The sequence below is a fragment of the Brachycentrus maculatus genome, unplaced genomic scaffold (assembly GCF_059751285.1).
Source record: "Brachycentrus maculatus isolate JH-2025_06_01 unplaced genomic scaffold, ASM5975128v1 h1tg000440l, whole genome shotgun sequence".
Classification (NCBI taxonomy): Eukaryota; Metazoa; Arthropoda; class Insecta; order Trichoptera; family Brachycentridae; genus Brachycentrus; species Brachycentrus maculatus.
In genome coordinates, this window is record NW_028281188.1 from 381,026 (window position 1) to 398,169 (window position 17,144).

At 34.0% G+C, this 17,144-nt stretch overlaps 1 protein-coding gene across 2 annotated transcripts in view; it reads left to right on the top strand.

The window, feature by feature from the left end:
- Positions 1 to 7,711: 7,711 nt before the first annotated feature.
- Pak (serine/threonine-protein kinase PAK 3-like protein) overlaps positions 7,712 to 17,144 on the top strand; it is a 28,825-nt gene continuing 19,392 nt past the window's right edge. For both annotated transcript variants that reach the window (XM_088271403.1, XM_088271404.1), the window contains exons 1-2: positions 7,712 to 8,169; positions 11,681 to 11,844. In XM_088271403.1, the coding sequence (XP_088127529.1) occupies positions 8,058 to 8,169; positions 11,681 to 11,844 (276 nt within the window). In that variant the 5' untranslated portion in view covers positions 7,712 to 8,057. The remainder of the gene's footprint in view (positions 8,170 to 11,680; positions 11,845 to 17,144) is intronic.

Below are 17,144 nucleotides of genomic sequence, written 5' to 3' on the forward strand. Positions count from 1 at the left end.
ATATATATATATATATATATATATATATATATATATATATATATATATATATATATATATTTATATATATATATATATATATATGCATATATATATATATATATATATATATATATATATATATATATATATATATATATATATATATATATATATATATATATATGATATGTAAAGAAATGTATTCCTTTATTTTTTATTTAAAAAGTGTTCCGCTGATAAAACAGAGTACGACATGGAAAAACTGAAAATATTGGTTTTTCTCCATGACATTCTGTTTTATCGACGGAACATCCGATAAAATCGCACACAGTACGTTGGAAGCCTATTTTTTTCAATCTATTTGTAAACGAATGAATTCCTTTAATTTTTAAACTTAAAAAGTGTTCCGCCGATAAAACAGAGTACGACATTAAAAAAATGACATAACGTCGCCATCTTGGCTTTTCTCAGTCGCACGCTGTTTTATCGGCGGAACACTTTTTATATTAATAAAATTAAAGGAATACATTTCTTTGAATATAGATTTTTTTTAAACTGGTTTAAAACATGCTACATGTGATTTTATAGGAAGTTTTATCCTTGGGTATTTGTGGCATTTTAATTTCACATTCAACGTCTACTGCAAAATTTTAAGCATTTTTTTGTCATTTTTAATTGAAATAATCTGGTAATGATTTATGGTATCCCGGTTCTAATTTTCTGAGCCTGACAATTAAATTGAACATTTTACATATTAATATATATCTTCTCTGATACTCCATCTTTCATTTTCTTCTTCTTCTAACCCTCATTGCGCACCCAATGGTGCATAGGGCACTGCATCATTATCACAGTGTCATCTAGACCGTTACTTACATGAAGGCAAGGCGATCAATCCTGTGCCTCGGGTCCAGGGTAATATAAAATATATATTAGAGTGAAAAATCACTTAAATTAACACGGTAGCCAAATGCGCTAATCGTTACACTGCAGAGTGGACAAATGTAAAATTGTATGTTGTGTACCTTTGATTTTACCGCAATCAATCATTTTGCCTAGAGTTGATTTTACCAGTTTAATCTTTTTCCCCAAGCGATGCTGATACATAGGGCGTTTGTCCACTACACGGAATGTCCGGCACGTCAGTTAGCATCTTAAAACGACGATTGGCTTGGATTGGCATGTACTTTGTCTATATTTTTTGGATCAGTGCTCTTGATCGGTGCGTGAACGTGTTGCGCGTAAATTCGATCACGCTAAACTGTCGTCGCTTTAATTTTTCAAAACCGGGCCTCCGGACTGTCAAATTCCGGGTAGTGGACAATCGCCCATCCTCTCATTATTTAATTTACCAGATCTAATCATTTTGCCCGGAGTTAAGTTTACTGGATAATTTTTTTAAATCCAAACGAGTCGTGACAATCGGTCTTTGATTTTACCTAATTTGGTTTTACCTGATTTTGTTTTACCGGATTTACTCTTTTTGCCCGGCCCATGCTGATGCTCTCATAATTGATTGTACCGGGTTTAATCATCATTTTAAACAAACTTTTAATTTTTATGACTCTTGCCAGATTCTTGAATCTTCATTTCTGACACTCTTAGCGCGTTTTTTGTGACTACAATGCCTGCTCAGCTTTCGATCCCATATGTCATGATGGGTCGCACACGGGTTTTGTATATTTTCGTAACTTTTTTTAAATGTACCAATACAGTATGTATTGGTTAAATAATATGGAAATATTGAGAATGAGACTCCATTTTCATTCCGCCATTTGGCACTAGATTGCAAAGTAATAAAATCCTTAAAACTGTATATTAATATTTATTCAATCAGTCAGTTTGTTTTGAGATACCTATTATAATTAAAATATAACTTTGTTTTAAAATCATTTTAAACATTTTATTATAACTTAATTATAATGTTTACCGGTTTAGAAGCTAACCGCTTCTTTATCAAGACTGATTAATACTATAGTATTGTATATATTTTGTCCACCTCCGTAGCGCAGTGGTCAGCGCGCTTGGCTACCGTGCTGGAGGTCCCAAATAAATAAGGCCGATTCTCACTCTCATATTTATTTAATATCACCCTGGACTGGTACAAGAAGCGCAGGGCTGATCACCTTGCCTTCATGCAATTTACGATCAAGGTAACACTGCGTCCCTACGATGCTGTGCCCTATGCACCATTGGGTGCGGATAAGGGTAAGAAGAAGAAGAAGATTATATAGTGATTTTAAATCAAAGTTATATTTTAATTATAAAATGGAAAATCACAAAGTTAGTGTTTCAAATATAAATTAGATACCTATTACTTTAACCTGTTAACCGGGCGGTCCGCTGTCCAATTACGCAACTTGTAACCCAGAACACGTCTACCACTCTCAATACCCAAATGATACTGATTCACTCCGTGTCTTAAATTTATATCGAGACATATATAGATGACTGATACCTTTGTTACTTGAAAAATATACGTCCCGCCCGTTCCAGGGCACAACATATATTTCAAGGACGTATTCAAATGTCCTACCCGTACCCGATATTGTTTATGTTTGACGTATTTATGCATCCCGTCCGGTTAGCAGGTTAAAACTGTTATTTAAAAAAAATATCAATAAGTACTATTGTTTGGAGACTTGTAATATAAAGAATACCCAAAGAAAATACTCCTGAAGGGTCCTGTAAATTAAGAAAAAAAAACAGCAGTATTGCTCGGCAACAATCAAACATCATACCCGCAATGTGTGGAAATTCACAATATTTTCTGTGTTCAAATCTGTTCCGCTCAGGAGTTTTTTATATTAATATCTCAATATAGATAACTTAAATTCAATTCAATTCAATTCAATTTATTCAACAAAAAAATAATATATACATAACAAACAATATTCAAGGCGTATATATTAAAAGTAAGCAAGAAGACTTAAAGGTGTAGAAGAATCCCGCTTCGGAAAACTCCTTCGGACACATGGAACAGATCAATATCCAATGTGATATTGTTCAACATAGCGGTAGCTCTTCCTACAGGCATAACCATCGGCAGGTTGGTCCTGTGTATAGGAATGTGAAACAATCTATGCCGACGCTGTCTTAGGTAACTATCGGGAACATACAGACCAATGATCCGGTTGGTAAAACAGCCTACAACAGGTTGTATGCCCTGTCGATACTGAGGCTTCCATAGTCTTCTTCATCTTTATTGAGATATCAATATAAATGACTCCTGTAGAAACTGGTTGTTGTTTTTAAATTATTTATTGATTTGGCATTAATTTTTTGGAATGATGATTTAAATATAAAAATAAAACATGTGTATAAGAATACTTTTCAGTTTATTAATGTAAACACGACGAGTTTCGAAAACTACAGATGTTCTCATCTACGGGTAAAAAATATATGTAGTTTGTATTTTTACCTATTGATGGGAGCATTTGTAGTTTTCAAAACTAGTTGTGTTTACATTAATAACCTCAAAATTGGCCCTATACAAGTTTATTACATATTTGTATGTTTAAACTGTTGTTTTTGCATTGCCAATTGTTGTTTTCACTCGCATTGTTCACTCGAGATGTGTTATGAGAAAAAATGAAACTTAATTGCCGATGTTTAGTTGTTTGTTTAGTAAGCAAAATCATTGGCAACATGCGGCAACACTTGATCATATTGCTACACCACATGACCATATTGCTGCAGTATTACCGCCAATATGTACGTTGCCGTGAAAATGTTACTAGTTCACAGCCGCCTATATTTTCAGCTGTACGTATTTAATACATTTTATTCAAAAGTTTTATATCAATTCGTCAAATCACTGTTGTACGCGTAACCTAAAAGGGAATATGTTCCTCTTTTTACTTTTTTTCCATTGTTAAAAATTTATTGTTAATCTCTTTTATAGAATAGGCCCAAGAGTTACATTTTATTAAAGAAAAATTCCAATTTCACTAATTGATTCGGCAGTCACTTTGTGGTAAAATCTATGCATTTTTATTTTAGTTTTACTCAGTAAATACCACTATTCTGGTAGTTATTTAAAAAAATGTGTAAAAAGTGGTATTTACTAAGTAAAACTTAAATTGATAATGAAAAATTCCAAAATTTACCATATTTTTCATATTGCAAATGCAACGTTAAAATATCACTGCTAGTTGTTACCTTTTAAATTTTCTGCCCTAATTGATATTCATGGACTGTATTTAAATACTATTTTATAAGTTCATTGGTGTACTAAGCTGTGTTGGAACAATTATGTAATCACACACATTCATAGTTTTTACCTGTCAATTTTTTTTGCAATGAAAAAGACGATGTCATTACATATTAGTTTGAAATTTGTATAGTTTTTTCTTACCCTTATGTAAACTTGTTTATTATTAGGTTTATGCAAATATTGTTTAGTTAAGTTCATTTTACTCTCGGTTTTTACGCCACAAATGTTAAATTTGTTTCATTGGATTATACTGTAAAATATACAATAAAAATAAATAATGGACTTTTCTTTTATTTTTTGTATTCATTTCATGCATTGTACATACTTCAATAGCTGTTATGGCAGTTTTGATTTTTGCTAACTTCAGATTAGATCAGGAACTTGTGCTTTCGTGTTGGTGTTGTTTTCTAAATGTGGCAACACAAGAGCATTGACACTCGAACCCTTTATACTATGTATGTGGTATACATACGAATAAAAATACCAAAGTAGTCATGAATTTAATATTTCGAGTCGCCCATGGTATGTATTTAAAAATTGGTACTCCTATATACTTTTTTTTTATAGTTTATAATGATTATTTTTACAGCTAAAATCATCCACTATGGGATTCCATAGATACATACTAAATATGAAATAGATGGGAATTTAGCCGGATAAAAGACTTTCAACCGGAGCACTGTCCGGCCACCGGGTGTTGCCGCTGTTCAAATTAAATTCAGATTTATGCATTTTGTGCACTTTCCGGTCAACATACCACAGTACTGATGATTAGCAAGAAAAGATGTATAAATGATAATGACACATTACTGATAGTATATATATTTTTAATTCCACCTTGTTTCGAAGGCACACCCTTATAAGTTGGCAAAAGCCAAACAATGTGTGATCCTAAAAAAGAGCCAGATACTGGATATCGTTTCACCTCTAATACAGACAGTCTCCAGGGAGTAGTATTCCAATGGAAAGAGAAGTTAGCAACAAAGTATAGATCAGGGCTGTTCAAACCAGATACGATCCTGGCCAATTCAAATAACTATATAAATTGGAGGGCCGCAGAAACAATACCTTAACTTTTTAACCCTTTGGCTACCAAAATCCGATATATCGGCTTTCATTGCTCTAGCGAGAAATACCAGGTCCGGTGTTTCTTGCTAGAGAATTATATTGGTATTTCTAGCATCTTCTTCAAACCCTTATCCGCACCCGATGGTACAAAGAGCACTGCATCATATAAACACAGTGTTTACCTTGATCGTTAACACATGAAGGAAAGGTGATCAGCCCTCCGCTTCAGGTACCAGTCCAGGGTAATATTGAATGAATATTAGAGTGAAAAAAACCACTAATATTTATTTGACCTCCTCCTCTGGGAATCGAACCCGGGACCACCAGAACGGTAGCTGAGCGTGGACACTACGGAGGCGGACTAGCATAGTAACCCCAAAAGTCCTGATAACCAAATGTTTTGAGAGAAAAAATTAATTACGGGGAAGTCGTTGTTATAATATTATAAGTTCTTCATTAATTTTCAATAATATTTTTTATGATCATAAAAGAACTTCGCTGGCCACACAAATATAAGCCGCATGCGATCTGTCCGTACTTTGGACAGCCCTGGTGTGGATATTAAAAAAAAGGTTTTTTTCTAACATTACGGATGAATAGCAAAATACCGAAGAGGGGTTGACTCAGGGTTACCTCAACAAATAATTATCATAATTTTGAGTATTTTATATGTAACGTCATTTTTGTAAAATTAAGGAAAACGAATTGATGACGAATGAAATAGCTATAATAATTGTTATTTACGATACCAAACGAGTTTACAAATGATAGTAAAAGTAGCGTAAAAAAATATATGACCCCTTGAACAACTGTCAAAACAGTTCAGTGTTGTCAGGAAATGAAAATTTATTTCGCCAAAAATGGTATAGTAATTTCAATGCAGGAGTAGTCATTTCCTTTCATGATATGTTAAAGATATCTTGGAACTTAATACGCTTCCACAAACTATATATCTGAAGGACAAGTTTGGTCGCAATTTAAAGAATGTCAAACGGTTTTGTATATTTTCTATTTTAAAAAAATGCGACAGTGGTCCCCTCGAGAAATTCACCTGATAAATGATTTTGTCGAAGCGTAAGGCTTACTATATGTATTATTTTTATACAATACTAACGAAAACCTTTTGGAGGCAATAGCAGCGCGAATTTCCAAATTTTGCCGTTACTATCGAACCGTACAATATAAGTATTTTTAATAGAAAAAACAACAAAGCCGGACAGAAAACGAATACGGTCTGTCTGCCTTCATAGTGATGTGGTTACCATGTTTGTCTACTATTCAGGAGATCCCGGGTTCGATTCCCAGAGGGGTTGAAATAATAAATATAATTGTTTTATCACTGCAATATTTATTTGAAATAGCCCATGCTGGTACCTGAAGCGTGAAACTGATGACCTTACCCTCAAATAATTAAAGATTAACTTGACATTGCATCAATCTGATGCAGTGCTCTACGCATCATTAGATGTTGATGAGGATAAAAAGAAGAAAACGGATATATCTGAAGAACCTATGAAACTTTTATGGTGAATTTAAATTATTTATATATTTTATTAAATCACAATTCATCTTAAGTTACTCGATGCAAAGTTTGAAATATTCACACGCACCTATGATACGTATGTAAATATTATCCTATTTTGCAATATCATGGAACGTGATCATCAAGTATGTTAATATTATTATATATAAATAAAAATCATGTGGATGTAACAATTGAGTAATAATACATTTTGATAGTTAATCACACGAAACTGTAGTATATACAAAATCCCATTCCCTAGTGTTAAAATATTTTTAAATGTACAATATTCCACCCTAAATTTCCTACAAGTTTGATTGATGACTAAATCTGAGTGAAATAACTTACAAAAGGCAACATGAAAAGGCGTGAAGAATCGCGTTAGTTTCCTTCACATTTTCGGTTTAGCACGTTCAAGGATATTTTTCATGCAAAATAGATATATTCAGATGTCGCCGCTCACAAATTTGACACATTGCTGGCTGTTTTTTTGTCGCATTTTTTCAGCCTTTCCTGGGTGTGTGGGGGTTGCTTACCAGCACCAGAGAATATAATAGTATAGATCGCAAACTTAGCGTATAGAAATCTCGATATTTAAATACTTTATAATTACCAAATAGTGAGATAACGCGCTACGAAGTATGCTTATCTCTTTTAAAACCTTATTGTTGTAAAGCCCCCACTCCTACACAAGTTTTAACGTTGTCTCTTTTTATTAGAAATATGTTTTTACTGGGAAAAGAAAGATAGAGATATAAGATTTTTAATTTTGCATAATTTTTGTACTGAGGTTGTAGCGGCTGACTAGCACCAAGTGATAAATGGCAAACGCACTGTGTTCTTTCTCCTTCCCACGTATCCAAAAAGTGAGAGTAAGAAATACATGTGGCCTTGTATTTTATATTTTTCTGTCAATATCACGCAATGGCGGTTAGTCACTTTTATCTCGGTTATTTTGCAAGTGATTTCGTGCGTTTTCCCCGATAAGCGATGCATATTCCGAACGGGTGCCGCGACTCGATCGTGAATGTAGTCGATTTATAGTGATTTGGTGTTTTTATTGTGTTGTTTTATTGTTAGAGTTTCGCTATGTCAGTTGGCTTTTCAGACATGTCGGGATGTTTGACGCATAGCTCTCCCGTGGAAGGCGACGGGTCGCGCCCGCTGATAATTATACATGTCGCATCCGCGTCCTTTTAAGGGCATGCAATATTATTTGAAGCTCGCTTTGAACGTACATTTGTCGCCGTTAAGTTCCCGTTTGGCAGCATGTCGAGCGACGAGGAGAAGCCTCCGGCGCCCCCCGTGCGGCTCACGAGCAACCGGGGCGCCGACAGGACGGACTCCGCCCCGCCCGTGGACATGAGGCCGCTGCCCAAAGGTACCCCGACCTTCGCACGTCACTAGAGCACTTCCTGGCTGACATAACTCGTCGCAGAATACTTGTTGTATACCTAACAGTCCACCGTGTCACTCGCCCGCAGTTCTATTCGATTCCCCATACTTGACCATCTAAGGCCCATTACTAGAAACCCCCATGCCAAAAATTAGTCATTTTCAGTTAGGTTAGGTCAGAATGCAGTATATTCGGCTTGGCATCAAAAATACTTTGTTTCTTCATTCTTTCATGTCCCTACGTCACACTGTTGTCATTTCCAGGTATATTTTGGAAGTCTCTTTAAAAATGTTCACTATTCCGATATTAGAAGTGCCTATGTCAGCTGATGTGTTGGAATCATTCCATTGGACATTGCTATGTTAGCTGCTTCAAGCTGGGGCACTAGGACAATCTTTGGCCAATCCCCAACCTCTCAAAGAAATGATACCACTGTGCAGATGTGGTTTCTAGAATGTTGTCAGGCAGTATCAAATTGATCGGGTTGTGGCCCCGTAGTTAGTGTTGTGGACTCTTGAGTCAGAGTTTCTCGGTTCAAACCCACTCTACTACTATTTGATATCTATTCTCAGGGCCTTTTTTCAATGTAACGAGGTGGAACGACGTTCCGATAACTTTTTTCACGGATAAATTTAATTTGTATTAAATTTTCAAAATCAATTAGAGGAAACAATGTTTGCGTCTTCGTAATTACAATCTGTATTTATATAATTCGTCAAAATGAAAAGATATGAAATTGTAATGAATATTTAAATGATATTTGAATATATATTTTTTTTAGTAAAAAGCTTGACATGAAGTGAGTTCCGGAACCATTTTTTACTAAAAAAAAAACCGTCCATATTTCTAATAATGAGAAATAGTATGAAATTAAAGTATTTTTGTAAATAATAATAAAAACCACAAATATTTATCTTTTAAATTTTATAATAAAAGAAATTGAAGCAAATATTCAAAATGCAAATACAATTTGACAGAAGAATGCAGTTTTGATGCTAATATTTATCATTTGGCCTTGGTAGCTGAACAATAGATTTATGAAGTGCACAAATACGAGGCCATTGTTTCTTTGCTAAATTATAGGCTTCTGTTCAGTGCTTGCGTATTATTACAATCATGTATTTAGCTCTGAAGTGTAATAATAATAAGCCAAGAGTTCAACCCATTGGGTATAATTATTTATTAGTATTTTTATTATATTCATTCCGCCTCCGTAGGTAATGATCAGAATGCTCGGCTACCGTTCTGGAGGTCCCGGGTTTGATTCCCAGGGGGGGTCAAATAAATTTATGTGATTTTTTCACTGCAATATTCATTCAATATTACCCTGGACTGGTACCTGAAGCGGAGGGCTGATCACCTTTCCTTCATGTGTAAAACGATCAAGACAACACTGCATTTATATGATGCAGTGCCCTATGCACCATTGGGGTGCGGATAAGGGTTTTATTATTATTATTATATGCATTTATTTTTCATCTTACACAAATGGCTGGTTAAATGCCAAAGGGCCATAATTCAATAAAATTAAACTCTTTATTCCAAAAATGGTATCTAAATCGTCAAAATTTTCAAATTCGAAAGACACCAATGATTCTAGCGTTAGAAACTGACATTTCTAAAGTCTAACTTCTAAAACATGGGTGTCTTTTTCTGTCTGACATTTATAACTAAAATTTGAAAGAGAGAGAGAAGTCAAATGAATCACAATGGGAATCTTTTTAAAAATGGACTTTTTTTGTTTTTTCCACTTTTATTTTATTTGATCAGTGACCGGGTTTCGTCATTACCGGCATCATCAGAATGGGGTGAGTCCCGGTCCCGTGATATCGGTTACAGTAAAGAACAGAATCTATGAATTAAAATGATCAAATTGATTAGTATGTGATTTAAAATAGTGCTGATTTGGGTGACAATATAGAATTCTTAGAATCGTATACTTCCCGAAAAAATGGTTATAGAGATGTTTCATCGTTTCTGGCTATCAATTATCTATGATAGTTTTCAACAGGATATTTATTAATATGCTGTTGGCAATCTTTCTGGAAAATGAAGTGACTCATTTTATTATCAGTTCTTCAAGTTGGTTCCTTGTATCGTATTTGAATTTCGCTTCCATATACACGTAATGGATTATCATCAATTTATACTTACACTTGCTGATATGAAATTTTAACTTATCGCGTTATCTAGATAATTATTATCAATGAAGCCACGTGTTATGTACAATTTTATATGATGGTCTATATTTAATTTGTATTTTTTTTTTATTGATTTTCCAAACCTTGATGTAAAGTGTGTAAGCTTCTACTACTACTACAACCATCACGACGGTGTCTGCGCAGTTGTAGGCAGAGGGGATGGAACGCCACACTCTTCTGTCCTGACATACACTCCTCGCCTCCTTCACATCCATACATCCAGTCATACATGCCCTCCGATTACGCAGACTTTTGACACCGCCAGATTTTAGGTTCTGATTGATCTGATCGTGCCAAGTCTTTTTCGGTCGTCCTCGTTCTGTTTTCCCTCTCACATTCGCCACATATATTTTCTTACTCACCTGTAAGCTTCTAAGGTTCATATAATGTATACATTATATAGGAAACAATGATTTTACTATTGTTTTCTTATCTGCATATACTAGTACTAATACGTTTCAATTATACACACATATATTATTTATTATTTATTTATATCACTATTTTTAATCTTTTCCATCGTTCCTCATTAATGTGTCTTAATTTCTTATTCTTTCATACATCGATTTTTCCACGCATTCATCTAAGAGATCGCATTTCAAGGGTGTTCACTCTACTTACATATAAAAGTGGTTTGCCTTCCGTGTGTTATATGTAATATCACCCTGGACTGGTGCAGGAAGTGCAGGACTGACCACCTTGCATTTATGCGATTAACAATCAAGATATTGCCTATGCACCAATTGGTGTAGATCAAGACTAGTTAGAGGATATATTCACACACACATTCACGCACGCATTCACATACACATTAACTTTTAATAAAAAATCTCTTTTAGCCATGTGTGCATGTGTGTGTGTGAGTGTGTGTATGTGAGTGTGTGAATGTGTGTGAGAATATACTAGTTAGTTAGATATTCACACACACATTCACACATTCACACATCGGTAGTGTAATGGCAAATGGGGATATCTGTAAAATTTTTCATTTTCTAAGTTTGTTCCACAAAATGTCTAAAATAGTGTATTCCATAATCTAGCAAAAGGATATAGCTGTAGTTGCATATTTAGTTTTATAAAGATATGTACAGTTGCCATACGAACAAAGTATTTAATTTACAAGTTTGTTTTTGCTCTCCTGTAAAATTTGGTCTGAGACAGATATGCCCCTTTGCCTTGACACTCCCGACATATACACACACACGGCTAAAAGAGATTTTCAAAACTACCGGTTTTCACGCGGCCGTTATTGCCCCATTTTTGCGCGTATCTAAAATGCCTCTTGGAAATTGCAGAGCCCGACGACAGCGGAGACCGCAAGAAGAAGACGCTGAAGGCCAAGATGAAGGGGTCCAAGAGCCAGTCCTCGCACAGCGACAGCAAGCCCAACATCAGCTACCCGACCAACTTCGAGCACACCATACACGTCGGCTTCGACGCGGTCACCGGGGAGTTCACCGTAAGTCCGCTGCCGCTTTGCATCATTCCCCGAGAACATTGACGCAAGGCCGATTGCGATACCAGTCCGTTTAGCCAATCTGACTGGGATCTAACTCGCTAGACATCAATGAAATTTTTAATTAAAATATTCGCATATTATTTTTTGACATCTCATCAAAGATGAAGATGAATATAAAAGTCTGGGCATTTATGGGGCTGACGACCGTCATAGGCTGGTTTAAGTGATCACTTTACACACGTGTAACATAAATGCCCGGACTTCCATATTCTTCTTCATCTTTGTTGAGATGTCAAAAAATAAAATGAAAATAATTCCTGTAATTGGAGATAATTTATGAGTATATAAACAATATACTCTTAAAGTTGGGTTGAAAAGTATGATAAACCGAATATTATTAGTGGAGTATGATAAAAGCTTCTTGGGCATTATGAAATAGCATGGTTCACTTGTCACCACAACCAAGGAAGACGCATATTTGGTCTCTTTTACGTGGTGGACAGGTGACATTTTTGTGCAACCTAATTTAACCTAAAATGAGATTATTCAATTCTCTACTCAGCCAACCCATTTTTATGCTATGAATCTAATAAAATTATGTCTTTGAGAAATAAATACACTGAACTCCCTTTTTACATGTATTTTTTTTTACAAAACAGTAATATTTGTGTTTTTATTATTTACAAAAATACTCAATAATCATTCTCATTATTATGGCTCATTATTAGAAATAGGTATCAAATTGTAGTAGAGCGGGTTTGAACCCAGAAACTCTGACTCAAGAGCCCGCGACACTACCCACGGGACCACAACCCAATAAATAACATGGTTTAAAAAAAAGAGGAAAAAATGTAACACTTACTTTACAGTAATTTGTAATTTTCTACATCCCTTGCATATACTTACTATATACTTAGTAGTATGCGCAGAGGTATGCGGAACAGGGCTAGATGAATCATTTTAGTTACCTTTGATTTTTTAAAGTATTTCTTTAATGAAATTAAATAAAATTAAGGCATTCGAAATGTGGTTACATCGTAGAATGCATTACATTCTATAGACCAATATGGTCAGAAATGTGAATGTGCTCGAAAGAGCAAGAGTAGGAAGACAGTTGCTGATTAATATCAAGGTCCGGAAGGTGTCCTATCTGGGGCATGTGCTTAGAGGAGAGAAGTACGAGTTATCATACTTAATAGAGAGTCGGCGAGGTGTGGGCAGAAGCCAGATCTCCTGGCTCCGAAATATATGAGTTTTCACAGGGATCAGAACCGTCGAGGCGCTGTTTAGAGCTGCCCAAGACAAGGATGATTACTCTCAAGTGATAGGGCGCTTGTCCAATACCCGGAATTTGACCGTCCGGCAGTCCGGTTTTGAAAAATGAAAGCGAGTACGGCAGTTTAGTGAGACCGAATTTACGCGCAAGGTGTTCACGCACCGATCAAGAGCACCGATCCGAAAAAATATGGACAATAGCACATGCCAATCCAAGCCAATCGTCGTTTTAAAATGCTAACTGACGTGCCGGACGGTAATATTCTGCGTAATTTCGTGTAGTGGACAAACACCCATAGTTGACGTCAGTGAAACCTTACGTAAAATTAAGATATAATGAATATTATGTTTTTGATATCTTGAATTGATTTTTATACTAGGAAACCTACCCACCATATTTTTATTTTAATATATTTTTTACACATTTTTTTTGTGGAATAAATCTGCCGTGTCGTGTATCACTCAATTTTGGGTGCTTTGCCAAAAAAAAAAGTCTGCCTTGTAAATAGGGAGTTCTGTGTATATGCATTTTCAAGATGATTTTTTAAAAAATATTCTTTACTGATCCCGATGGTTCAAGAGACACATTTATTGTATTTTAAAATTTGCCATTTTTCTTTACGCTTTGCTGCTTTGCGAGCAACGATTTATTGGAATAGCTGAGCTACGATGACTTATGATGCACCGGAATGGCAATTTTAAAATGACTTATTATGAAGCAATATTTATTTCTTAGCTTTATTTTTATATAGGCTGTTTTAGTCTTAATGATTTATTGGTTGTGTACTCCATATACCTTGTCATTATTCTTCGGAATGTTTAGCGGCTGCGTTTTATAAAAAAATGTAGATAGGAAAGTATAATATATTAACCTGTCTGGGTGTGAGTTTCTCCGGACAAAACTGTATCTGAGGAGTGGATTTGTTTTTGTTTTTTTTTTACTTTTAAACTTTTATAGTATAGTCGATGCTATAAGCAACATGTTTTCTTGAATAAACAAAGATATTTACCCCAGTAAACATGATTTATATCAAAATTATCGAAATACCGATAAATCATGTTTTGATATAAATCGTGTCATAAATCATATTTTGTATCGGCCGTACATGTACGTCCAAACTCCTTTGAGAAAAGTTTGGTATGGCCGTACATGTACGGCCATACTCCCGGACAGGTTAATTGATGAATTAAAAAAAAAGTTAAAAAGTATTTTTGGTGTAATCCACAAGAATTAGCAAATAAACAGAAATCCAGTGCCTCCTTTATCAAATATAAATCTTTGCTTAAGTAATGCAGCATCAGATGTAAATGGTAAACCTGGTTTACAAAATTGTAATGTTGGTATATAACCATTTACCGAGTGAGTATGGTGAACACTTGATCAAATTGATGCTTTAAATATAAAAATATAAATTGAATACCTAGTTTTACTTGTACGCTAGTTGTAAAAAATATCAAATTTATGGCCTGACCGAAAATATATGAAACTTTGCCATGTTTCAGATAATACTTTTAAATAGGTTTTTTTTTAAAAAAAATTAATCTTGCAACACCAATGCTAAAAATCAACTCTGATGACTGTTAGAACTTTCGCTTAATTTTTTATAAAAATAAATCATAAATATATATATCGCTCACTCCTTTCAAGAACGTCATAAATAAAAAAAACTTGATTTTTCAGGAGAACGTTTTTAAAGTTTAAAAATATAATGCAATGTTTTAAAAGTAAATATCAAGCCAATTATTGAACTTTTTATTGTGCAACAGATCTTTTTAGGTAAAACCTTGAGGTTTTTTCTCCATTTGAAAAATATTTAATATATTTATAAAATAATTAAACAATACCTTTTCTTCAAAATGCAAAAACAACACTTTCTGCCCTGTAGCGGGTAAATATTAAGTTAAAAATATGCCTCTTTTGCTGGGATATAGTACATTTTCTGGGCATTCCGAAAACATGGACAACTGAAAATTGACAATTTTTGATATATGACGTTCTTGAAAGGAGTGAGCGATATATATAATAAGTTATTTTGTTCGAGTTTCTGTTTTTTTGCTAATCAGTGAAATCTATAGAAATTGGATTTGCATGGGTTTGGAATTTGATGTAAAATATATATACCATTGAATTACACTGTTATTACACTTGTCTTTTGTGAAATGTAGTTCTCATTCCAATTTGTGTTTGAATGTTGTTAAAATCATGTGTTCATTTTGTATATTTCACATTTTCATACAACTTAAAAACAAAGTAAATGCTATATAATGTGTAAATGGATATAAGTAAATGTTATAATTGAAATCAAATCAAGATATATTTAATTCGTTTTTAAGGAAAAGGGTTATGAGAAGAAATTAATTGAAAGAATAATGACAAAATATTTGGATTTTTTTTTAGGTTAGAAAATAAACTTAGGTTATAAATGCATTGAAACATGGTGCTTAGATTATTAGGAAAAAATAGCGTTAATCCGCAAATTATCTTACCGATAGATGGTTACAAAATGTAGGTTAAATGACATGATATTAAATTAAGAGTTTTAGAAATAAAATCTTAATGTTGCCGTACTTAAATATAAGATGTTTGACCACCCTCTTTCAATGTCTATTATATCAATAAATATTTTTAACAACTAGCCCCGTATTAATTATAAATCTTAAACTTTGTTCACACTTATTTCTTTGATAAGTAGGCCCCTTGAAGAAAAAAGAGTTATTGGAAGGATTATTTGGGGAATAAAATTTTAGACTTTATTAATAAAATCTCAATAAATAGTAATAGTTCTATTGTGGAGACCCTCGTTGCAGTTAAATATTCCATTTAGCATATTTTGGATGCTGTAAATGTATCACATGAGAAAATTCTTTTATCATATTACTATATGTACAATCATATCGTTTCACTGCAGAGGCAAGCAAGAGGATGGAACGCTACACTCGTCTGTCCTGATTCAATACAATCATATTTCCAGGCCAACAGTTTGTTGGAAAACAAGTCTAAAAATTTACTTTAAGTACAAATTGAGTAAAACCTTTTTTAACCATATTTATTAAGTTTTTTTTATATATCGCTCACTCCTTTCAAGAACGTCATAAATCAAAAATCGTGAATTTTGAGTTGTGCATGTTTTCGGAATGCCCAGAAAATGTATTATATCCCAGCAAAAGCGGAATATTTTTAACTTAATATTTACCCGCTACAGGACAGAAAGTGTTGTTTTTGCATTTTGAAGAAAATGTAATGTTTAATTATTTTTTTAAATATACTAAATATTTTTCAAATGGAGAAAAAACCTTCAGGTTTTACTTAGAAAAGATCTGTTGCACAGTAAAAAGTTCAATAAGTGGCTTGATATTTATTTTTAATATATTGTGTTATATTTTTAAACTTTAAAAACATTCTTTTTTATTTATGACGTTCTTGAAAGGAGTGAGCGATATGTGAAATAAGTGTGAATATAGTTTAAAAAATAAATAAAATTATCATCTGATTAGTAACAAAACCCTAACTATGCCAGTTTCATTTTGCCGTACCGAAAAATATTTTTAAAATTTTAAATATTTTTACCTGTATCTCTTATATGCTACTCGTACAATTATATTTCTATAGTCAAGGTTTACGTTACTGCTTATGTAACATTTACAGTCGTGATAGTTAATGGTTTGGTTACAAAGCACATTTTGGGCCCTCTGTGACCATACCAGCGCCATTGCGACTGCGATTGTTACACGGGTGACTTGGTGATACATTTTGAAATGATGAATGTTAACACATTTTGTGCGGGGAGGGTATTTATACCCGCGCTGGTGCTTATCTGCGGAATCGGATGTGGCGTTCACAGAGTTTTTAATCAGTGTAGGCAGTAGGGTTGGGTAAGAATAAGGCATAGTAGGCAATGGTCGTGTTTCTATATGGAACGCGAGTAATCCAGGGTAGGCACTGCCTTTCTGCCTATATAGAATGCTCGCCTCTGGGGATGGGTAGTAGTACCTTGTACACCGGATGTACTTTAAAGGCGGGTAAG